The 25,247-nt window shown below is 44.5% G+C and overlaps 1 protein-coding gene across 2 annotated transcripts in view; it reads left to right on the top strand.

The window, feature by feature from the left end:
- The window catches only part of tspan18b (tetraspanin 18b), a 43,852-nt gene that overhangs the window by 16,991 nt on the left and 1,614 nt on the right, over nt 1–25,247 (top strand). The window contains exons 3-8 of one of the 2 annotated variants that reach the window (XM_048972038.1): nt 4,678–4,756; nt 19,743–19,838; nt 21,677–21,871; nt 22,039–22,113; nt 22,214–22,312; nt 23,767–23,925. In XM_048972038.1, the coding sequence (XP_048827995.1) occupies nt 19,776–19,838; nt 21,677–21,871; nt 22,039–22,113; nt 22,214–22,312; nt 23,767–23,925 (591 nt within the window). In that variant the 5' untranslated portion in view covers nt 4,678–4,756; nt 19,743–19,775. Of the gene's footprint in view, nt 1–4,677; nt 4,766–19,742; nt 19,839–21,676; nt 21,872–22,038; nt 22,114–22,213; nt 22,313–23,766; nt 23,926–25,247 lie in introns of both variants that reach the window. The other variant, XM_048972037.1, reaches the window with a different exon arrangement.

Raw genomic sequence — 25,247 nt, 5'->3', positions numbered from 1 at the left:
TGAAACCGCGAGGATAGCTAGGAAGTCCAGGAAGCAGGATCTGGGTGCTGGGTGGCTCCCCCGTCCTTCTGACAGCAGCAGGGCAGAGTCCATTCAGCAACGTGCGGACGTGTTTGGGCTTTAGATGAGCAATGGAGGAGACGCATTGTGTTTGTGTGGAAGCCCAGATCAGCAGGTCCGAATGGGAGGTTTCAAAGCACTTAGCTGCAGGCTACATCTACCTGACTCTTACCTCCCACCCATAGACCAGCACCCAAGAATAAAGCAAACCATAGTTTTTGCTGATATAATCCAGTAGCATCTTACATCGGGGCAGGCAGCCCTGATCCTGGAGTGCCGGTATCCAGCAAATTTTCTATCCTACCTGATGAGTTACCGTCTGCCTGAGATCAGATGTGGTTCCTCAGAGAGCAGGTAGGATGGAAAACCCGCTGGGTACCAGCACTCCAGAACCAGGGCTGCCGGCCCCTGATGTACGATGATTAGTGGTAGGTGATTATAGCAACAAAGACTACTGTTTGTCTCAGTCTCTGGTGCTGGGAGGTAACGGTTAGGTACAGTCTTCACCTTCACTTTGACCAGTGTGTGGTGGATCTCTAACCCTGTCAGAGGGAAGCCATGCTTCTGCTCTGCTGTTGCAGTAACCCTCCTTGAACAGCCGTTAGACTAATTGTGTCCCAAGGGCCTTGGCGTTTTCTTTCCTTTCTCTCCTCGCCTTTTTCTCCTGGCCTGTCTTTAATTGCCCGACTTCAAAGCCTGGTTTACATGCCTCCTGTATGCATGTGAACGTGTGAAAGTAAGTGTATATATGTGTGTGGCGACTAGGAGAGGGCTGTTCTTGGCCTGAGGGGGGCGTGGGACCGTGGGACCTGGAAAGAAGATAAAAAGGAGGGGAGGGGCTCTGAGGACTTTTTATAATCATCAAACAATCACAGGCTGATGCGGCATCTGTCTGCGTGATTCTGGTGACAGGGGATACCTCTGGACACCTGCGATGATAGCTATTCATTAGGGTCGAACTTGGATGTGGTGGTGGTGGTGGTGGGGGGGGGGGCTTCAGAGCTTCAACAGATACAGGGGGAGACCCCCCCCCCCCAGGCTGCTTGCTCTTCATTGTCAAGGTCAATGACATCACTTTGACCAAAAAATAAATAAATCAAAAAACAGTGTAGCCACATTGTTTAAAAACCGTAAGTGTTGAATTTTTTCTTCGGTGGAGGGGTTAGTGTGTCTAAAACTGAGGGGTTCAGACGTGACTGTTTGTATGCATGGTCTTGGGAAACGTCTTTCCCAAGAAGCTTAGGGCAGGTAGTCGGGGAACAAATTGCACCGTGAAGTTTTAAATAACGCAGATGTACCTTATTGTGCAAAAGTCTAAAGCGGTAAAAAAAAGATCCTTAAATGATCTTCATGTGGCGTGAAACTTTGATATTTTCTGTCAAAGTGCGTCAGCTTTGTGATTTCGACACCTCTCCTAGAGTCCAGTATTTGTAGCAACCATCCAGGGGTAAGATAGTTCAGGTCCAAAAAGTAAAAAATCCTGACCAAGATTTTGTTTCGACCAGCCAGAGTAACTCTGTGACTGCGACCGGCCACCATCCAATGCACCCATGAATCTGTTGACCTGACCACGACCCCCTTTTTTTTTTGGCTAATCAAAACCTCAGTTATTTAAGTAATTAGGTTAATTAATCAATTAATTAATTAATAAGCTGGTGGTGAAATGAAACAAATTCAAAGCGTGAGTGCCCCTGAGGAGAGGTTTGGGAACTGAAGCCTGTTCTACTAGCCATCCGGTAAGATACTAGTAACTTTTTGGAGAACAGTACTAATACTCTTAGTTTTATTGTGTTGCCTTTAATTTGCATGCTGTTAATTTGCGCATATATTTTTCTAAGCAAATATTGACTTACTACGCAGATAAATAGCTTTAAACATTTCCTTGAACTGCCTTTTGCTGCACATTTCTGCGGCTTGCTTAACTGTACCTGGTCCCTCCCAATCCACAGCAGGGGTGATGTAAGTGCCATTTATGTCCCTGCAGATGGGGGAGAAATGAGCTCCTGGTTAAGGTGACAGACTTGTCCTCTGGCCACCTTCTCCTCTGGCCACTTGTGTGTCACCGGCTCCCTAATTTGTCGTTTGGAGCCGTGAGTGTCGCTGATGAGAGGGCCCCATGGTGGCCGGCTGCACAGACACAAGGCAGCTGCACTTTCCTTCTGTGCCTTTCTTGGTGATGTCAGCGGTATTTATGGGACCCTGTCCTCACCGAGGGCGAGAGGCTGAGCGAAATTTTATCGCCCGTTCCTGATTTGACGAACTGCGCCAGAGCAGGGCAGAAACGTCGCTCGTTTCTGTCATTCCGTGACAGAATGCAGGATTGCGGTAGTGAGTTAGGCAGGGTTGTAGCGCTCGCAGGCGATGACGGTGCGCAGGCAGACTGGGCACTGTACCCGCTGTTCCAGGAGGGCCAGTATATGGTTCCAATCAGGCCTTTCATTTGACACACATAGGGGGAAATCGTACACAGTTTGGAAAATGCTCCCCTCCCCACGTCTATGATTTCCATGACATGAATATCAGGGAACTTGGCAAATACCGCTGATATTTACGGACACATAGGAGTGGTCAAACGTCAACAGCGCAGTGGGCAGCTTCGGTCGTCCTGTTGCCTAAGGGTGCTGCATCTGGCCGAGAAGCTTACTGCGGGTCCATGTCACGCGACACTGATATTTCTGCCCAGAAAAAAAAGGAATTTTGGGCTGAAATCTGTTTTCCTCAGCATAGAAAGTCATAAAACGCTGTGCTTCTGAAGTTGCTGTAGTTGGTGCCTATTCGAAAAATCCAAAATGCAGTGTGATTATTATTTTGGCATTAGTGAAAACATTGTGTACCAGTAAACAGCAGTATGCTAGACCTTTTTATATTACATACACCTTTTTCTCTGAATAGTCTTAAATATGCAATTTGTTTAACAAGATGAAAAGAAACCACTCATGCTGTAATTATTTTTTTTCTTTGAAGAGCTCTGACCTTCTCCAGCACAGGTTTGTTGGATGTAGAACATCCTTTTGTGTTACCTCCTTAATTTTCCGTAGAGTCCCCCGTACACTCTGCCACCACCCAAAGAGATTTTATTGCTGTTCCATTTTCCCTTGTGCCCGTCTCCATGGAAACCGAACAATGTTGTCGACCTCACCAACATGCCACACATTAACACCCCTCTCTTAACATGAGTCCTTGGAGCGCAGACCAAGTAAAGCCTTGTGCAGCGAGATAAAAGGTTGCATTGAATCACAGGCTAAGTATGAGGATTCACAAATTCCTGTGTCAGAGGTCAGCCGCCTTGCAACCTCCCTTATGTGGTGACAGCCAGACAGAAAAAGATGAAAGAGTCCGAATGTTTTTTTGATAATTAGTAGGAATCCAAGATAAAATGCCGTTTGTATTTTTCTGTTTAAACCATTAAAGTAAACCTTGCATAGATGAAAAGAACATAAACATCAATTATGAATGTTTTTGTTACAGTCTCCGACCAAATACTCCCTTATTGGAAATAGTTATACGAACAAAGCAAATCTGCATCCCTGTTACCCTTCAGCATTCCAGTTTTGGGTTGTGTTTATGTTTAAAAAAAACAGAGGAGAATAACAGGAAGACAAACGACCAGAGCCAGGTTGGAGCGTCTGTTTAAGGCCACTCTGAAATTCCCTAATTAAAGCCTGGCGATGGCCGCGATGGTCCCTCTCTGTGAGCCACTCGTGGCCCGACCTCGGGCCCATGCCGATTCTGCTGATTCTGAAGGAAGCTCTGCGTGATTCTGGCATCTGCATGTGGACTGAACCCTCTGGGATGGCCTCCGAACGATTATACCAGGATTAAAACCGTCTAGAGGTCACATGGAAATATAACGCTGTAGCGCAAGTTTTCCACCGGGCCGACGGTGCCTTTGCCTTGCAAAAACTGAGACTGTGAAGTACGTTTCCTCATGGGAGATTTTTTTTCTATTGGAAATGGTAACATACAAATATTTTAATTGGGCCTGTTTTCCATACCACTATAGTTTTAGCACTTGTGAAAACAATTCACAGTATGGCAACACTATCTGTAGCTTAAAAGCATTTAGGCTTGTTAGTCTTCCAAAGTTGGAGATCCACGATGGCAGTTAGTATCTGCTACAGGTAATTAGCTAGGAAAGCTGTTTTGGATGAATTATTCATGAATTCCAGTGCTAATAAAGGTTAACACCAGAAAGAATAACAATGGAAGTACTTGGGCATGTTGCAATAAAGGTTAATTACCTATGTGGGAGAGAAAATAGATCTTTATTTCTAGAGGCAACCATAAATATTTTACCTTCTTTTACCGTAGCTCTGGTTTTGTTTAATTAAATTGTGGCCACTCTTGTTTTGACGCTGCTAATTTTTCCCTCCAGCTGTGAAGTGAAATATTCAGACGGGGCAAACGCTGGTGTAATTTCAGGTTAGCTCACTGTGGGGAGGACCTTATGAATAATGAACCGTACGGCTTGTCCTGTACGTGTGTAGAGTCCATTTCCTCTGGACGGTGTGATTTTATTGGGAAATAAGTGTTTGTTTAAAATGTGTTTCGATGACAATAATTAAAAAGTGACCAATGAGTAATTTGCATTCATTTATTTTTCGGTTTTGTCTACAGCTAATGAAAAGGGCTGAGAGGCAGAAGACCGGAAGAGTCTACCATCTTGGCCTCCAACCGAACGAAGAGACATTTGCAGGTATATATGGTATGGCAATTTTTCTTAATTTTAATTCATCCATCAACTCTTGTCGACCTTCCAACTGCTTAGCATGACATCAGACATGAAGCCGGATTGCTGTTGGTGTTCCACTCATCCTCATACAGCTGTGAATGTAGCCATTGATCTTAAATTGCCGCAGTCTTCTTGAGTCATATTATCATTGATTTACCTCCCACCCCTCAGCCAATGATTATTGTAATTTTGCTGCTGTTTGGTGCCCATTCGGTGATTTATAATCACGTCTGAAGCATTTCATCAGCTGATCGATGGGTTTCAGCTTGGTGCTTGTAAAACTTAATAGGTAAAGCAGCAGAAATAAAATTCAATACAAGCAGAGGCCTCTCCACATCCCACTGACAGGTTCTCCGCGCTGTTCTCACCTGTAGAGATATCGATGGCCTAAGCTAGTCCTCTTTGTTTTGTTGCTATCTTTCAGTCTCACGCTGTCTTTCGTCATGTTAACATTTTACGCACATGACCGGCAGACGAGCGTGACATTGGTCAGCAGTGGATCTTAAACAGAGATGTCAGTCTGGCAGGAACTGAGTGCTTCTGAGGTCTGAAACTCGAAAACTGAATTTAAAAATTAGGGGGATATGAAAGTAACCTGCCTTTCACTCCAAAGACCCTAGTTAGTGCTTGATAGTTCAGGCCTAGAAGGTAAAACTCCAGACAAATATTTTGCTTCAACCAACCAGTTGAGTATTCTGTGACTGTGGTTCTTTATGCTCAACTGTTTGGGTGAAACGAAATCTTGGTCTGGATTTTTACTTTCTGGATCTGAACTATCAACCTCTGCCCCTAGTCTGTCACGTATGTGTTAACTCCCGGTCCGCTAATTTGGACAGTCCTGGTTTTGGGTTCAGGGCTGCTGCCCTTCTTTTCAGGTGAAGAAGAGCCTGTTAGTTCTATCAGAGCCATATGTCTGAGTTATTCTAAGTTAGAGTCTTGTTGCCATAACTGCTTTTGTCAGACACCATTGGAGGCAGACATATCTCCGCTGAATTATTGTTCATAACTCAGTAAAACCTTCCCTTAGTATTTGCCCAGTTTTTAAGGTATACATTTTCTTTTAGGATAACTGCAAACCCATTACTGTGTCTGGCTTTGGAATTACGTGATATATTCTCTTCAGCCTTTTAACTTTGAGCCAAAACTTCATTTTTCCCCCCTTTTTAAAGAAACCTGGAACTAGTCATTTCTGGAAGCGTCTCACAAATCAAATGCAAAAGGACGTTGACGTCTTGCTTCTGTTATGTTCCTTATCATACGAGTCACATTGTTTCTGTCCACATTTCATTCCTCAGCTCAGTCAATTCACTTTGCTAACAGCATCCATATTCCCAGTAATCACAATGAAAAGTGTTTAATGAGCGAAGTTCTTTGCAAAAGTATTACAAAGCTACTGTCATGGCCTTTTGTCAGAGAGAGTAGTGAGCGATTATCGTTGGGGGTTCGAGATAAAACCCACTGGCAACATCAATATTGCTTCTTCCTTGAATGTCACCTTTATGGTTTCAGTGGGTTCGGAATTTGGCTTGATATCACATTTCTGGGAGGGGGGATGGAATGGCACATCGGTTTAGGCCTGTGAATATGCATTAACCCCCTCCCGCATTCAATGTCCTTCAGTGAAGTGGCAGGTGTTTTCTCCACAGAGGAGCATGCTTCTGTGATGGGCCTCCTTGGGGACCCCCCTCACCATTCCTCCTTGGAGTCACCAGTTGGATTTCAGCTGGATCTGCACTCATGTCAAAAGGGTCTCTCCCCTGTGTGGGTGGGGGTTGGTTTATAAAGCCTCTACACTCAATAGACACCCACGATATTGACCGGTGACCTTAGTCCATGTTTGCTGTAGGAGAGTTGCTCATGTGCACCACACACACACACACACACAGACACATACACACACACACACACACACACACTAAGATTTGTAGTTGTATCTTTGTGAGGACTCTCAAATTCATTTCTATGGGGAAAACTGTAATCCCAACATGACGACCTTAACCCCTACCCAACTCTAACCTTAACCATAAGTAAACAAACAAAATATGAGATTTTTGCAATTTTTTGTTTTTTTTGTCAGAATTTTTTATTTTTTTTTATTACACCATGGGAGACATTTGGTTCCCACAATGTAATATAGACACACACACACACACACACACTTGGGCACATATTCGCCCCCCTCCCAGGATCCCTCTTCCTTTATTTCTTTTATTTCTTTCTTCTCTTTCTCCAAGTGGTCTTGGTACGTGGCAGCTGATCGGAGGTGACGCGGTTGCGGAGGGGCAGATGGCGTTACTCACACAACGTGCCGTCTGAAAGCATGTGGGCGCCCTCACCCCTCACTGCTCCGCCCCCCTGCCATCTGGGGTCCTGTTTGGGCTGCCCGGGCTTGTCGGCCTTCACAGACAGGGTCCTTTTCGCCTGCCTCTCTATAGCGCATCACAATGGCGCGCTGACAGGCCGAGAGGACAAAGTGGAGACTGGTCGCATAATTGCGTCCCTGTACACCACCGTGAAAGAGCCCTTTACTCCTGAGAAAACGGCATAAATAGCATCTTTATTTATGCTGTCAGCTTGTTGTTTTTAGTTCAGTTTGTATTTCTGAGCGAGGTGCTGGAGGGATTTGATACATTTTGTAAGAATAAATAGAGGACCTGTCATCCTGTGATCATTTGCCTCCCTCCCATTTCTTGTATTTTCGCAAACAGAATTAATGCAAAAGTGGCTTTTGTTTTATCAGCCGCCCATTGTAGCTGTTGTCTCCGGCTTTCGAGACCCACAAATGTCTGTCGCTTCAGTAGCGTGATCTTGTATAACACATTCATTTGTGGGATTTATTCATTAAACTTAGGATTAATTGGTCTAATTTTTTTCACCAATTGTAGTTGCCCTTGAAGACCCTTATTTAGCTTAAAGGAATAGTAATCATATGCCTGTCCAGGAGACACGGGGTTTGTCTGGGCCATGTGTATAATGATTTGACAGCATCCCAAAGAAAACAAGTTAGTAAACCACTGCTCAGCCAGATGGGCAGTATGACATGTCCATGTGTGAATTACTGATTGATCAAAACAAATAGCCTCAGATTTCCCCCCCATCTGTGAAGTATGCCCCCTCTGCCCCCACCGCCGCCCTAGACCCCTACGGACGGCGACCCGGCAGAAAAAGGCTGTTCGCATCCAATGTTGCCAAGGAAACCGCAACTTTTTTGGTACACGCCAGCACAAAAATGATGGCGGCATGTTGGCACGGCGCTGTGCAATTTCCAATCCATTTCTACCCCCCTATTTCACCGAAGCACTTCAGAATCCATGCCCTTTATTCAGCGTGTTCTTAAGATGGAAAAGCATCGTGCCCGTGTTCTGTGTTTTCTTAAAGGGAGGGGAGCAGGAGGAATGTTCCTCCCCGGTGAGCGAATAGCCCCGCGTTCTGGAAGTGCCCTGATCCTTTTAGCATCCCGGTGCGAGGCGATGTGTCACATTAGGACTCAATGTGACACAGCATTGGTGGCCACATCATTTTCCATAATTTACTGGAGTATCTTTTACGGCTTTGCTACAGGGCCCATCTTTAACAAACCCGGTCTGCTTCCCAGAAACCCACAGGCTGAAGCAAAGAGTCCTTCGGAACTTAATGGAATCTGTATACAGGACTTTTTATTTTTAATTGTGGTGCCTTTGAATGTGCTTATCTTTCCTTTTCACCATTTTTGGAATGTCACAGGGTAGATTTGGTGCTCAGTATGGTGTAGAGAGAAGGGGGGGGGGGTGAGGGCATGTCGGAACAACTGTTCCTTTTTTACGACCAGAAATATATTTTGAGAAGTCAATTATCGAGTCGTTTGGAGTGGAATTCAGCTCTGGTGTTAAAATCTGGTGCGCGACCGAGCAAACAAATTGGTGGCAGGGTAGAATCTCCCCAAGAGCAATAGGGACATTAATAAAGCCATGGAGGGTCTGAAGCGAAGAAGGGAAGACCATGGCACATCCAAACACAACGAGGGAGGGGGCTGGGTAAAATAAAACAGCGTGAAGTACGAAGTATGTGAGACTGAAGATAGATGCCTGAATCAGTCTGCCGTGACATCACAGCTATGGGAATGGAGTGCGAGGTCTGCTAATCCCTCAGCTCCTTGAGCACTGGGCTCGTGTCAATCATTCTGTCCGGCTGTGGAGAGGGAGCAGGAGCTTAATCATACCGTTTAATGGAACCAATTGCAGCGGTTGCTCTCCAGAATTTGGCCACACTTGATTAGGTGGAGGTTAACCACTTGGAGATGATGGGGTGGGGGGAGGTGTTGGGCACCAGTATAAGCAATTTAATGCAGGTAAAACGGCCAACGTTAGCCACCGTCACCCGGTCACTCCCCAGAGAACCACAGCACTTACCTCCAAATCAGGCCCCTCGACAAATTACTGCTCTTCTGCTAGTTTAGGTCTCGAGAGAGGCGTAACCCGTTTGTAAGGGTTATGGAGGGCGGACGCTGGCGGGAGGGAGGGGAAATGCTGCGGCCAATCAGTCGGCAATCGACCAGCAGTCCCAGCTACACATCGATCTGTTCACGCAGTGGCAGTTAGTGTCTCCGCTTAGAAGACTAAGGTGCAGACAAAATTAGCTACAGCAGAGTCCTCTTCATCACTGTCCTGCTTGTACCACAACATCAGGCCATTTTTGTGTGTGTGTGTGTATGTGTCTGTGTGTGTGTGTGTGTCTGGCTCATTCCCGGTCTCACTGGGTAATTTGATTTAATTAAATTCACGGAATATTTATTTTCTCTTAATTGACTCTCTGAAGGTGGTGTTACTCCGAATAAATTCATAAAATGAAATGTTTCTACAGCCTTTTAATATATATTCCTTACAGACACGACAGATTAGCAATGTACACATTTTCACTGACAGCTTGGGTTTGTAGCACGAGGCTTGGGAGAGAGTAACATATTCAGGAGATGCTGGAGCTGGACGCTGGCCAGCAGCTTTTTTTCCCTGAGAAAATCTTTCAGCGCCTGCTTGACGGGACACGCGCTTAAAATGGACAAGGTTCAACAAAGAAGTGAGTTCGGTATTAAAGGTACAAAGGCCGCAGCAGTCGATGATGCGGCGCTAAATTTTGATATCATGGGATGCGCTGGGTAAATGGCTTTTCCTGTGGAGAAACCACCTGCTTGCAGATTCTCAGATGTACCTTGATTTCTGTCCAGCCGTGCGAAATCCTTTGGAGTAAAACTTCAGTTCCTTCCTCTCGGTAATATTTTTGGCTTCACAAAGCAGGGCCTTTTCTCTTAAGGCTTTTCTAAGCAGATAAAATGGTAACACTGGTTGTGAGGTACGAACAAAAGAATTGAATTACAAAAGGTCTGTTTTGACATAGAATTTCTTTTATCTTTTCTCGATATTCTTCTGAAGTCATTTTGCAGCATCACATATGTCACAGAGATGCGAGACTGGTGGGTGATTTACTTTTCTCAAAAGCCACATAGCTAATTTGATGTCAAGACCAGGTATATGAAGATGGGGCTGTAAAACGGCGTTGGACAAAATCCAGAGTCGTACACTAAGCAAAGTAAGCAGTCATACAATAGGAGGATCTGAAATTAAAACTATCGCTCAGCCTATAGCTCAAGAAAGAGAGATGAGACATTGGAATGATGTGAGAGTCCCATCGGGTTTAAGCATCCTTATCAGTAATGGGGTGCAGGTGTATCCAATCAGGAACTAGTGCAAACCATTTAGCATTCAGGGAAGGGGATTTCCAACTGTGCTACATGGATGGAACGGAGGAGTGTGAGGGTGTGATCCTACCTCTGTGTGAAAAATTGGTATATCTGATACTCGTTTTTCTGTCTCGTGTGTCTCACCGTTGAGATATTTATGATGAGCTCTTGGTGGATAAATGACCTAAATAACCAGATTTTTGGGGGTGTGAAATGAACTTTCTGGTGCAGCATCTATTAGATGTTTTGGTTGGATGTTCCTGGGTTTGGCTGCTCCGCTTTTTATGAGAATGGTATGTCCAGACACTTGTCCAGAAAAAAAATCTTAATGCCTCTCGGCTGCATTCTGGGTTTGGAGGAAGAGGCCGCCTCCTGTTCTTTGAGCATTGGGGTTGCCAGTTATGTCTACTGCAACTGTAGCATAAAGTGCAGCTGTATAAATCAGCCACAGTGGGGCCAAGGAATTCAGAGAGTGACAGTGTAATTAACACTGCCTTTTGTACTCCTGTACTTCCATGCAGTTTTATGGAGTCTCTGCAGACCCATCTGATCTGTGACTCTGACTAATGGCAACAAAAGGCTTCTATGCCAAAGCTCTCTTAATGCACATAATGTGGTTTACGGCTGGTTACCCGCCAGTTGACTCCACGGTTTAGTAGAGGGTGGCCTGATTTAACAACCCAGCTTCTGATATCTCCAGCCGGCGGGGAGTATGTGGCAAGTTTATCACCATAAATGAATCACATTCAGATTGTTATACTGAAGCAGTATCCCATCCTTCTGCTGGGTGATTTTCTTCTGTAAATCGGACCGTTGTTCCTATTTGCGTCAGCTGTCCTGTCAGATGCCGCAGGTCATTCAACTTTAAGGTCTAGTTAATTCCTTCCGTCCCATTTTTAATACTCAGACTGCTGCGTGTAGCCAAAGGACAGCGTCTGAGCTCCAGATTGTAGCCCAAATCGACTAAATAAGACATTGGCAGCAGAAGTGTGCTTTTGTTAAAGGTCAGCTCAATTACAGTGCACTGGCAGATGCTGTAATCGAATTTGTATGAATACGTGCATCTTTCGCTTGCTCAATAGACACAAGGTCCTTCCTTTCTTAAATTCACATTTTCCTTCAATGGGCGTGTGGTCTTGGGGTTGGCATCAGCGTTCTGCTGCCACCGCGCCGTAGAGGACGTCTTGGATCGGGCATGACGGACACGCAGCTGATGGCCTTGACTCTTATCCCGGGGGTCTCACTGCCGTCTCTGATGAGCTGTACAGCCCTACTGGAGGAGTCCGTATATCTGATTAGCATTCATCCCACTTCAAAGGCACTGGGTCCGCTGCCTCTGATTGGGAGGTTCATTAGTGTTTAACGTGGGCCTCAGGAGGAAGCTGCTGTCCACTAGAATATTTCCAGGTACGCTGCGCGGTTTCCGAGGAAACCGTCTGATAACCCAGAAAGAATAGCAATAAAATTATTTTAAAAAAGAATCTTAATGATATGGCAAAATGTAAGGAAAAACAGCTCTGCTCAAGACACTCCCGTGCACACAATTAGTGTCAGCAGGGTGCAATAATGGAAACATCAAAGGAAGAAAGCGTGGATCTGTAGGTGGGGCTCAGCCATGTGAGGAGCCACTTCCACTGTGTATAACTGCAACTGGACCACTGGCAGGTTGTAGCTTCTGGGTTATGGGGCCTCAGAGAGTCCTTGACAAATGTTTCGGAGACAGAGTTTTATATTTCAGAATATTTCTGGGTGGCTAAAGGGTGTCGACCCCTCAAGGGTTCTTGGGCTAGGTGAGTCTGCTGATTAACCCCGTCACTAAAAGTTGGTGCAATTAGGAAAACTGGGCCTTCGCTGGGATATGTGGGAGATTTTTCATCAGCAAGAATAAAAGCAGTGCCGCCTGTCTTTCTCTGCATAATCACATCACAGGTGATCACTTTAACCACATGAAGAGGACCTAATTCCATGAATTGAACAATGGAAACCGAATACGGGCAGTTGCATGATGGGCAGTGATGCTAAAGTACACAGCGTTCTTTATAGGAAATGAGTCTCGGGGCGAGAGTTACGGTAATGAGGTGGGGGTGGCAGCGATGGGGGTCTGCAGGTGTCCAGCAGAGTGGGAGGGTCTCAGTGAACCGCCTTAGTGGCTTCGTCTCAGTGTCAGTTAATTTGCAGCCATGTGACGGCTGGTGGCACCTGTAAGCCATCAATGGACCACTTCAGAGATATTACCGCTGAACCGACTTGTAATGTCATCTGTGGGGCATATTATGCATGCTTAAGTGTACGAATTGCCACGGACTGATGTTCTGATTGATGAAAGGTGCATATATTGTATAAATACACACACACAAGCACACAATGCACACACATTTATAGAGTAGTGTACAATAGTATCAGGCGGTCAGAGTTAAATGGTATTCGTGTTGGTGTAAGTGTATGATATTACATCTGCAAAAGCGTGTTAGTGTAGCCAGAATTTGCAGCAACCCCATTTTTCGATTTGAACACTACCCCACCGTGTTTGACTAATCAATACCTCACTGACTTATTTAACTAATTAAATCAATTGAGCTGGTGGTGAAATTTAACAAACACATGTAATGACTGAGGAGGGGTTTGGGAACCAAAGCAGTGTTCATCTAGTCATCCAGCAAAATATCAGTGACTTTTTGGAGAGCAGAAGAAATGTATTGTGTTACTATAAATGTGCACAAAATCGCATGTTCTAATTTTAGTTTGCAAACATGCATAAAAATAAAAGCAAATACACAATTTCTTCTCAGATAAAGTGCATGAAATATTTCCCTTGACTGTCTAGGATAGACGCTATATGTGACCATTATGTGAGAACAAAGCATGGCTTTGCATTAATGAATTGTTCCATCTTCCTTTGTGTATTTTTATTGTTTAATTAATGATAGTAAAGGTGGGTGTATTGTTCTGCCAGTGTTTATTTTAATTGTATGGTATATGTCTTAAAGTAATAATTATCATATACTTATGCAATATATCAGGGGTCTCCAACTCCGGTCCTGGAGGGCTACCGTTCAGTAGGTTTTCTATCATACCTGGCTTCTGATGAGCCACACCTGCTCTCAGGTAAATACCAGGAACAGGTGAGGCTCATCAGAAGCCAAGAGGGACAGAAAACCTACTGGATGGTAGCCCTCCAGAACCGGAGTTGGAAACCCCTGCAATATATGAATTTAAAATATTTAATTGTGCAATATTTAACTTTTTAAATTAATTTCCCTTGTATGCTATATTCATATTTTAGTTTCTTTTTGGGATTGGCCTTTTCATTTGGGGAGAGACGAGCCCATCGCTTTTCACAAGGGCGCCGCTAGAGGGAAAGCTGTGCCATGACTCACTTGCTTTGACTCGCGCGCTTTGACTCGCTCGCCTTTGACCGTGACCAGTTCCGTAATGCTGGTCTGTTTGTTCTCCTCGGCCCTCACACCACGCTGGCCCCTTATCCCGCTTTCTGGCGGGGATGTAGGGTGGGGCGGCGTAAAACTCCGAGTTCCTCTTCGCCTTCCCGCCTTTGTTTCTGAGTGCATGCCGTTATCATCTGCCGCTTCTGTAACATTGGAATGTAGGTTATGGCGTGCCTCCTTGATTTACTGCGGCTGTGAAACACGTCGTTTGCTCCGCCGCCTTTTATATGGCTAAAGAGAAGGACTGGAAGTGCAGCTTCGGCAGTTCATGCTAGAAATGCCAGTCGATATTACGGCTGATGTTCATGGTCAGGCTATTGGTTAAATTTAACACAGCGAGGCCAGCCATTATAAACATAAGTCCTTATTTTATTGGGAAAAGCTTTTATCTAAAGCAACTTACGTACTGTACAATTTATTCTGCCTTTTATGGAATAATACTTTCACTGCTGTCCCATTCGAACAGCTTGTAGGAGATTTACTTACACAAAAATGTTCTGAGGGCAGAATGAAAAAATGATTGGTTCAGAGAGATAACCAATCACATTCTAAAGGAGGTGGGTTCAAGCAACTAGAGGAGGCAGGACCAAGACATTGATTGGTTGGTCCTGCCTCCTCTAGTTGTTTGGATCCACCTCCTCTGCAGTGTAATAGGTTATCTCTCTGAACCTATATGTTTTTACATTCTGCCCTCAGAACATCTTTGTGTAAGTAAAATTCCCATGCTCATTCTAACATAGTTTATTTCACAGTTCATTGATAGAATTGCAAGACATTCGCTGGTCTCGCAGGTCTATGCCTGCAATTTCTATGCAGTCCAAATCGAAAGCAACCTATTTGTAAATGTATCACTATTGTCATGTCTAAATAGAAGGTCATTGCATTGTCTTGTGGTTTATTGTCTATTCATCACCTCGTGCTGCATTAGTGAAGAAAGATGGAAAGGCGTCGGCGGTCGTGAACGTTGTGAGTGCGTTGTACTGTCATTGTGTGCCACTGGTACCAGGTTTGTATAGTAATGGGCTGAAATTGGCTCTAGCCACTGTTCCCTGCTGACTTGGCAGTATTTTGCACTCTCATCAGTGAGAGTGACAGACACGTTTCCATGACTTCACCCCTCCCCAGCAGACCAGCGGCTGCTACATTGGGGAGCTGGGTCGCCGACAAGGGACCCCTGTCACAATAATCTTTTCAGACAGCAGGAATAGAAAATCGCCGTTGTCCTGCACACAAAACAGCGTAGAGGTTGTGTGTAAGGGAAGCGAGATACTTGAGATGTCATACGGAAGATTGGATTTGTGGAGGTTTACTACTGGTGTGTAGAAGCCTATTAGAATACTTCATGTTTCTCGATGCCACGGGCCCGATTCCTCTGGCTGTGCTGTATGCAACAACAATCTCTTCTGTTGTCATTGGGACTCCCTGCCAGCCTTTGAGTCCGTCTATGTTCATCTGTATTATAGTTGTTTGTTGCCGCTGCTGCTGCATTTTCAGTGCTTGTCATGTCGCGTCAGCGTGGAGGCTCTGAACGTTGAAAAGGGGAGAGTTAACAAAGAATTGCAGGAAGACACAATGCGTGTGAACAGCCTATCTGAGTTAGATGGCGCTTAAGGACAGCCTGAGGGAAATGTTTGCTGATATGCCGAAGTTCGTTTAGGAAGTGCATGTTGATGAGGCTGCACCCACCAGTACTGGGGTTCGGTGCTGCTCTGCAGTGCCAGTGCCGGAGGTAACGCGTCCCCTGATGATGGCCGTTGGACTCCATTGTTCCATGGAAGCCCTGGGAAGCCCCGCCTTTCTGCTCCATGCTTGTTCTTCAGCCTTGGTGGTCCCAGGACAGTTTGATTTATGGCGCCCCGACGCAAGCAATTGGATATTTTATTGTGCATCGGTTCCGGGCCGCGCAGACGAGCCTCCAGCTTGTAGGTTCTCATAACCTCAGTGTGCGGCGATCGCATGCTAGGAATTTCCAAACATCTTGCCCCCAAAGAACCGAACAAAATACCGTTAATGACTTTCCAATGGAAAATTTTGATTCGAAAATAGTTGTTCTTGGCTTGGGTGGGGGGCTTGGAAAGAAATGACAAATTCAAAGGTTCAGACAGGGACTTTCACAGTCCCAGTATGCCCCCCCCCCCCCCCAGCCCCGAAGCTGAAATTGGTCTTGCTATCTGCTAAGAACAATAATACATGTGGAACACAAGAGATAAATAGACCCCCATTGACTGTGAGTTCTAAATGTATGCTAATCTGCAAGTAAAGACGGCTAAGCACTTGTCTTTCACTGGAACATTATTAATTGAAACTTGGGTAGCGCTTAGGCTGATCTCTGCTAAGTGACAAATACTTCACTGCATTATTGTGACTTTTTTATGCATTTATAATTGGGGCATGAGGTTCTGTCTCAGCAAAGCAATATATGATGATTGGAAATATTAAGCACACAGCATGTAAGAGGAGCTAATAAATGGGATTGTGCAAAGAATAACTTTAGCTGTGTTTTCGGAGGTTGAGTCCCACCCGTCAGGGGCTTGTGGGTTTAAAAAATGTGTTAGAATGATCTTGCTCGCCTCTATTGAGGCCCCTGATAAACCCAGTGAATGTGAGCCCAGCATGAGGGGACCTTCCCTGTGCCTGTGCCTCAGGACCCCTCAGTGACCCCCAACAGTCTTTTTTTTCCCCCCTCCCTCAACGGTCAAGGTTTACAGTGGATTATGGGATTACGTTCCGAACAGGTGCTCGGGAAACTGGGAAGGCCATTCCGGTTAGTTTGATTGTGTTCAGCTGTGTGGATGTTGCCCAAAACTGGCCACAGCTGTTATGTGGTGGGGGGGGGGGGGCGTTTAGGTTTTACTGTGCAGGTTTTGGACAATGTGAAGTCCATGAAGTAATTGGACCCATGCGTGACTGATGAGGACCACGCGCTCGTCAAAGCCAAATCCACCGGGAAGGACCATGTTTGTGGTGTGGTCCTGGCGGGGAAGATTCAACCTGCGGCACCAGTAACTCCCAGCACTAACGAATGGCTGCTTCTTCATTAAACTAAATGCTCCCTAATGGGTTGCAATTACCCAGAGTGCACTGTCGGAGAGAGTAATTGTGCTCCTTTTCACATGGGGCCACTAGCATCCAGTGCATTAGGCGGACAAGCTGGTGTGCATTGGGATGCACAATAGTCTGCATCACCCCAGGACCAGTAATGTGCACGGCAGCTGGTTGCACGGCAACTGGTAGCTCGATAATGCATCCCAGTGGTTACTTTTCCCCTTGACGTTAGTGTGCAGAGCAGTATTATTATAGATTTGATTTTTTTAAATGTCATTTAAAAAAAATATTATTTTCAATTTTCATCCAGTTTAGTTTTTGTTAATTTTCAGTGTGATTTTCTACATTTTATACAGTACTGTGCAAAAGTCTTAGGCAGTCCAAGTAAATGTTTAAAGCTGTTTATCTGGGTAGCAAGTGTACTTTGGCTTGGAACAAAAAACACAATTTAACATTATAACATGTGCAAATTAAGAGTAACACAATAAAAACTAGTAATAATTTCTTCTGTTTTCTAAAAAGTTGGATGGCTAGATGAACACCACTTCAGTTGCCAAACTTCTCCTCAGGGGCACCTCAGCCGTTCCACGATTTTGTTAAATTTCACCAACAGCTCAATTAAATAATGAAATATATTGGTTTAAAAAGTCAGTGACAGATTGACTAGCTGTATGAGGTGTGCTAGTGGCCAAGTCAAACAATACATGGCTGCACTGGATGGTCACTGCAAATATTAGGATGATTTTAGCAGAGGTTCTGAAATGGCTAAGCTGACACACTTTGACAGGCATAATATAGTTTTACACCAACACGAGGATAATCTAAACATCATTTTCTTTGCCTGCCTAAGACTTTTGCACAGTACTGTATATATTTATATTTTGTATATTTCTGTTTAGTGTTCTGTATATTGTAGTTTCAGTGTAAGATTTAGTGATTTTGTTTCTAGCAGAGCTCTTTTATGTCTCTGATCTTCAGAGAACCCTACATGAATACACTGTCCACATTATGTGCTCTCCTCAACAACATTTTCTAGGTATTATTAACAGTATTTAAAGATAAACAAATAGCTACTTTAGTGCTAAAAACAGGGTTTTTTTTCAAATTTTATTTATGTTGGCAGCAAGTTTTCATTTATTTATTTTTTTCCCATTGTATTTTCATTTATTTTCTTATTTTAGTTTCTTTTTCTTATTTTATGTTTTGGTTATCATTAACAATGAACCTGGTGCAGGGAAAGGCGGAGTCCGCAGCTGGACCTGGGCTGTGGGCAGCGCACGTCTGCTCATGTCTGGCTCATGGCTGCTGTGTTCTGCGGGTTTGTACTACTTTGGCGGGCAAGATGGACATAGAGGACAATCTCCCCACAATGGCACTGCATGCAGGCACAGGGTCTGCTACTCAGGGTCTGAACATAAAGCACATGGGCTGTCATTGGGCACCAGTCTGCTCTACACAACCCAGCCTAGTCAAGCAGTTTATTAATTAGGCTTATCTAACAAATTCAGATATTAATGTAATGCAAGGCATGATTTAACTGTTACAGCATATATTTGTTTTTGGATGTCCTTTTTAATAATGTTAAACTAAACTGTTTTATATATATGCTAATAAAATACATTCTCATGGCCTATATTTTTGTAATTAGTAGTATTTAAATTTATCAGTCCTTTGGCTGATTGTTCAAACACTATTAACAAGTAATCAGGGATTAATTTAAATAATGAACACCATTTTATTCATTTAAAGGGCCACGCACGCAGTTAGAAAGAGTGAGTAATTTTATGTCATTATAAATATTCTTAACAATTTAGTTTAACAGGAGAGGAAAATGGGGCTTTGGGTAATGCATTCGGCTAAACGCGATTTTAATCGTGCAATTCATTCAATCAACAGCTCAATGAAGCGTAATTAATAAGCTGGAGTAAAAATCCAGTGTACAGTGCGGGTCACTGGCACTGGGACTGAGAAGCGCTCTGGATGCATTTATGTAGTGAGCTTAGATTTTTGAGGATTTGAATGGGACAAATGCATTGTGCCCAAACAGATGGCTCTCCACTGTACTCTGGCCATGCAGACGAGCCTGTCTATAATCAGCAAATGACACTTGCTGAATATTACACCTCATTATATTTCACAAATGGTTAGAGGCCCCTGCCTTACTAGAATGTGTTGCCAAGCACTGCAGCAACTGGCTTCGGATTGGTTTGTTTTCATTCCTAATTTTATTGCGGTTCTGTGGTTGTTTTTTGTTGTCGTTTTTGTTACTTGTTTGCACCGTGTTTAATTTTCTGCTGTCGGAATCGTATTTAAGCAAACAACACCTTAGAGTATTTTACAGAGAAGCGCCTTCGAATGCGGCAACAGATTCTGCAGACCATTTTAGATTTTAATTTCAAAATGCGCTCATCTCAATGTCGCAGTCTCTTTTGTCACTCAGTAATTACTTTGACAGGACTGGAGTCCCCAGCTCCCCTTTCTCATTTCAGTCCTTCACTTCTCCCCAAAACAGAATGAGCGATTGTCTTCCAGGCTTCTGCATTGCTAATCAATGGGGTCTGCGATTGTGTCTTTGTGTACATATGCAAGCCTATATAAGTGTAAATGAGAATGCATATTAGTAAGTGTTTGCATATGAGTACACGCTTATATTTTTGTATTTCAACGTTCCTGTGGCCATGTGTCTGCTCATCAGTTTACATACATGTGAGAGTGTGCAGTGTGTCACGCTGTTGGTGTCGTCCACCAGGGGCTAGGACAGGCTTCCGCGCACAGCACAGCCATGGAGGGCGACTGCCTGAGCTGTATCAAGTACCTCATGTTTGTCTTCAATTTCTTCATCTTCGTAAGTATCCCGCCAAGATTCATCCTTCACCTCTTCTCTCCGTCACCCAAACAGTGACAAAATACTAGTTTCCCAAAGGCTCACGGCTCTGGTAACTTTTATGGGCACCTGACGCACGCTTACCCAGTGACCACTGGGGCCTTTAAAACAGGTTCTGGAAGCTTGTGCAGATGTTGTCTTCGCTTACGGTCACTTTTCAGGGAAGGGGAGTAGAGTGCAAGGAGCAACCAACTGAATGGAGATGATCATTGAAACTAGGGAAAAGTGTTCTATGAAAGTTTTGATAACACAGGACTGTTATAACGCTTCGATAACCATAAAAATCACTTTATAAGGGGGGGTGGCATGGTGGCCCAGTGGAGGCGGGGGCATTGTTGCAGCATACCTCCAGGCTATAATTCGGAATCTCACCTCACATTCTTCCTGTTTTTTCCCCCCTGCAGTCCAAGTCCAAGCTGGTGTTCCTAAATTGCCCACAGTGTATGATTATGTATGTGTGTATGTGCCCTGCAAAGGGCAGGCATCCCATCCAGGGCGAACCCCAGCCTTGTGCCCTACGCTTCCTGGGATAGGCTCCTGGCCCCCATGTGACCCTGACCAGTCTGCATAGTTAAAAGATGAATGGATGCATATGAAAGTCCCCAAGTCATCTACCTAACTCCACCCATAGCAGGAAGACGGAATTCGTACCCTTTCCCTTTCTTGGCTGCATTCTCGGTTTTCCTGTTTCCTGATGTTGATGGTGATTGCAGACCATTTTCAGAGGGACTGATTTGAATCAAATACTGCCTTATCAACAGTAGAAGCAGAAACGGTAGAAACAGGGACGTTTTTTTGGTCTTGGCATTCAGCCTTTGATTAGATTGCACTCCTGTTGGAAGGTTAGGGGAATGTGGTTTGTGAAGGTTGGTAGTCGATGAATTCAGTGCAGCACAGCACTCAGCTTCCAATTTCAGGTTCATCTTCACAGGAGATCCGTTTAGGAGACAATGGAGCAGGTCTGATGCCATTTAACTGGTTGACTGACTCACCTACAAACACAGAAACAACAGAATCCTTTGCGATGCAGCAGCCTGTGCCCGAACTACTGCAATCTTTTTCTGAAGACCATGGGCTTAGCGGGACATTTCTGGTCTTTCTTTGCTCTTTTATTTTGGAATGTTTCCGGCAAAATGTTCCGCTGAGTTCTCCTAGGACACCTGTTCCGCGGGGTGATTTCCTCGGCATATGCTGGCTTACAAGGAACCAAATTCGCGAGCCATTATCTGCCCAAAAGGGGGTCACCCCTGCCGTCGACTGATAGATTCCTAATGCAACCTTTAGAAGCTGCAGCGTGCACTTTGCACGAGCCTGAGTGAGAGAGAGGGCCAGGACGAGAGACATCCACAAACCTCTTAACATCATCCCACCATGTGTCTTTACCTTTTCAATCACAACAGCCCCCTCCCCGTCCAGTTGCCCGCGTCACGCGTTAAAAGCCCACGGAGGGCATTAGAATACGAGCGTAAATTTGTTCCCTCTGAAAGGTAGAGGACGGGGAAGAATAGCCATTTCACTCCCCATCAGGGCCTGTGTTACTGTCTGCAGCGTCCTGAAATAAGTGGTCTGCGCGATGTTGGGTTATGCTTTTCAGTGGCGGGGACAGCTGTAAACATGGTGCTTATTTATTACCTCTTATGTGAATGACAGTAATAACGTAAAGAGATGAAAATCTGTGTAGGTGGAACACCTGCAATTTGAACCATGCATTCATTTAATGGTATGGAAACAGGAGAGATCTTCCAGCTCCTGCCCCATGCTGCGTCGGTGCTAATTCCCTCCCCCCATCCATCCCACAGCTCGGTGGCTCCTTCTTGCTGGGGGTGGGCATCTGGGTGCTGGTGGATCCTTCCGGCTTCCGGGAGATTGTGGCGGCCAACCCGCTGCTCTTCACAGGCGTCTACATTATCTTGGCGATGGGCGGCATGCTGTTTCTCCTGGGCTTCCTGGGATGCTGCGGGGCCATCCGTGAGAACAAGTGCCTGCTGCTCTTTGTAAGTTTGCCCACCTGGTGTCAGGTAGAGGGGGGGGGGGCAAAATCTGTCTTTTTCCATGTTGCCTGCATTTAACTGCAGAAGACCTCTGCCCAGTCCTAGTGGGAGGGGTCGTGCTCAGAAAACCTACTGAATCTTTAATCAGAATCCATCTCCCTCTTCCTCAGTTCTTCCTCCTCATCCTCATAATATTCCTGGCAGAGTTAGCGGCAGCCATCTTGGCCTTCATATTCCGGGAGCATGTAAGTGATGTTGCCACTGGCGTTCCCAGGGGGAGGGGTAAAAACCCAGCCCAGCCTAACTCACATAACGTTCCCCTCTCCGTCACGCACCCACACACAGCTGACCAGGGAATACTTCACAAAGGAGCTGAAGAAGCACTACCAGGGCTACAACAACAGTGACGTCTTCACCTCCACTTGGAACGCCATCATGACCACCGTAAGCCAACCCTGTCCACTGGTGACTCCCACAGATTTCCTCGTGTAGAGCATTTGCATGCCTGACTGTGTGACAAAAATGAAATTGAAATCATTATAGTAATATCATGTGTTGTTAAGTTGACTTTGCGTAATGAATACAAAAATAAAAATGGCTATATTATTCCCGTATTCTTACATTTTTCATGTTTATTCGGCTGGTTGGTTCAGGTTAACTCTCTTGTTCATGTACCCTACCAGTCAGACGTTTTTGCACACTTTATTTCATAAAGTGCAGGTTATTTATTCTTGTTAAGCATTGGAAAGTTGAGTGAACATCTGTAAATGAAAATATAAATCAAATAAAACAAGTTTCCTTTATAACATGGAGTATCTAACAGTATCCTTTTAACATATCCTATTAACTGCTTGTATGGTGATGGTGTAGTCATCTACAGTAAGCTGTCCTTTAACTTTAAATGCACTTGTTAACTGTTTCATCCTATGAAACAGAGCAGTATTTGATGTCCCTTTTAGAAAGGATGCCTTGAATTCGCTCTGCTGTTATAACTGCTAGAGGAGGTTACTTTGATGAATCAAAGATGACAGTTTCTTGTTAATAAAGGTATTTAAATGGTAAACATACTGTAAATTTATTTGTTAGCAATGAATATTGCGTTTATTTTTAATAAATGTTAAGGGAGTAACATGCAAATGTAAAAATCTAGGTGTGTACACAAACTTCTGACTGGAAGTGTATCCTGCTGCAAACAGAGCATAAGAACGGGGGGGGGGGGGGGGGGGGTCGGTGGGCGTCATTTGTCCCTACAAAAAAACAGAACTTTACATTTAAATTATTAAGCTGTGCCCCAGTCCAGTATCAAAGGAAGTTTGGGAACAGAAGTGGAGACAGGTTTAGCGGGCCGGAATTAAAACCAAAGTGGGTAACAGGATGCAGAAAGGCCTCGTCACTGTGCTGGATCAGACCCCAGAACTCATTCTTATATAACGGGAATTGGGAATATGGCATGCGTCAGCTGAATGGATGGACTCGTCACCTGACTCTACCCCGCTGCCGGATGTCTGTGGCCAAAGCAAAGAGCCACTAAAAAAACATCAGCACCCCCAAGCTGTTTATCCATGTCAGCACAGGCCTACGTTTAATGTTTACAGTAATATCTTTGGCAGGTGATTCATTCTTACCCTTGTACACAGAAACGGAGCAGTCAGTGTACGCGACTAAAAATGGAGTCATTAGCATTAGCACAGAATCTGCGGGTGAAAGGAATTTTTGCGCAACTTCACATCCAAGAACTCAAGCTAAAAATGAACAAACGTGTTATATAAATAAGTAAACAAAGTGCTCCTTTTCAGGAACGGGCATGTAATTTAAGAGCAGCCAGTCACCAGCAGCATAGATGTCTACCGCAATAATTCTGACAGACGAAGTTAACACGAATTCTCCTCTGCCTGCAGTTTGAGTGCTGTGGGGTAAACAGCCCTGAAGATTTTCAGGATAGCCTCTTTGGACTGGTGCCTGAGGCCTGTTGCCTGAGGAACAGTAACCTTGGAGATGGAAGCTACATCAACAAGGATGGTTGCCTCACGGGCAGTATGACATACCGAAACAACAAGGTGGGTGGCTCCTGGCTCCACTGGGCATGGTCAGTGTGGTCAAGGAATGGATGGAGCTGCACAGTAGAGCCTTAGTCAGTACTGCCAGACTTTGGTCACCTGATGGTGGATGGTTGGCCAAAAAAGTTCACAGAACCCTACAGGTTTCCACTTTGAGAATCAGTGATCTGATTATCTGATGCCAAACGTTTGTACCCTATGGAACAGTATGAATCTGTATGAAATCCTTAGTCAGTGGTACCTGGTTTGCAGATTTTAAGCCAGTTAAAATTTGAATATGGCCGGTTTTGTTGGTGGACAAATAGGACTTAATCCCTTATTGTGATTGGAGGATGTGTGTTGTGTTGTTGTGAAAACACACACGCTTTCACTGGTTTTCATTTGCATTGTGCATATAGTACCGTCTGCTCATACGGGAGGCCGTGGTAGCCTGTGTGTGAGGTCACCCTTCCCTCCCCAGTCAGCATTGAACTCTACGAGGACAAATTAACCGAAACTAAGACATCGCTGGGGCTTCTATAACCACTGGAGACGACTTTGTCGCTTCTTCATATTCAGTGCTACCCGGGCGTGTAAGAATTGCAGCTCTTTTAATTAGATTTCAAGAATTCATGATTTCATGCAACCAGAGAGTAGCTAACAAGGTATTTATTGGCTTCTGAGAATGCTTGAGGAATGGATCTGAACTTTAACATTTCAAATGATGTATCTCACTTTCGCTAAGTTTGTTTCCAAGTCCATTTCAGCTGAATGTTTTATGACTTAAACTTGATGCACAACTGACTTTGTTCCTCACCTTAAAGGTTTACCATATTCCCTCTTGGAAAATAAACAAGCTCCTAGTGAGCATTAGCTAATGGCTCGGGCCACTTTTCATTGCATTATAAACTGCTATTTCTTTTCATACTAATTTTGTGGAGTAAATGAAAACCACTTTCATTTGGCCGGGATTATAATGAAGAGCCCATTAAGTGGCCTGCAAGTGAAATGTAGCGTACGTTTGGTCATACGGCTGGTCTGTTATACACAGCTGTAAGTGGGACTTGGGAGTGGTGGATTGGATGAAACCGTATGAAGCACTTTGCTTCTTGAAGGGCTGATTGATGCTCTTACAGTTCCTATGTGTGTGAAGGGGACCAGGTCTCCTTAATGTAAGGAATGGTACAGCGTGTCTATTCCACCAAGGCCTTTGTAATAGGCCACCCTTCATGTGTAAATTATTGTTCCTCAGTTAAATTGCAGCTGTAAGGGATGTTGCATTATGCAATTTAAATTCCAGTTTTGATGTTACACTTACAGCCATCGGCCATCCATGAAAAGTA

Source organism: Brienomyrus brachyistius, chromosome 13, assembly GCF_023856365.1.
Source record: "Brienomyrus brachyistius isolate T26 chromosome 13, BBRACH_0.4, whole genome shotgun sequence".
Lineage (NCBI taxonomy): Eukaryota > Metazoa > Chordata > Actinopteri > Osteoglossiformes > Mormyridae > Brienomyrus > Brienomyrus brachyistius.
This window is presented reverse-complemented; position numbering and strand designations above follow the sequence as displayed.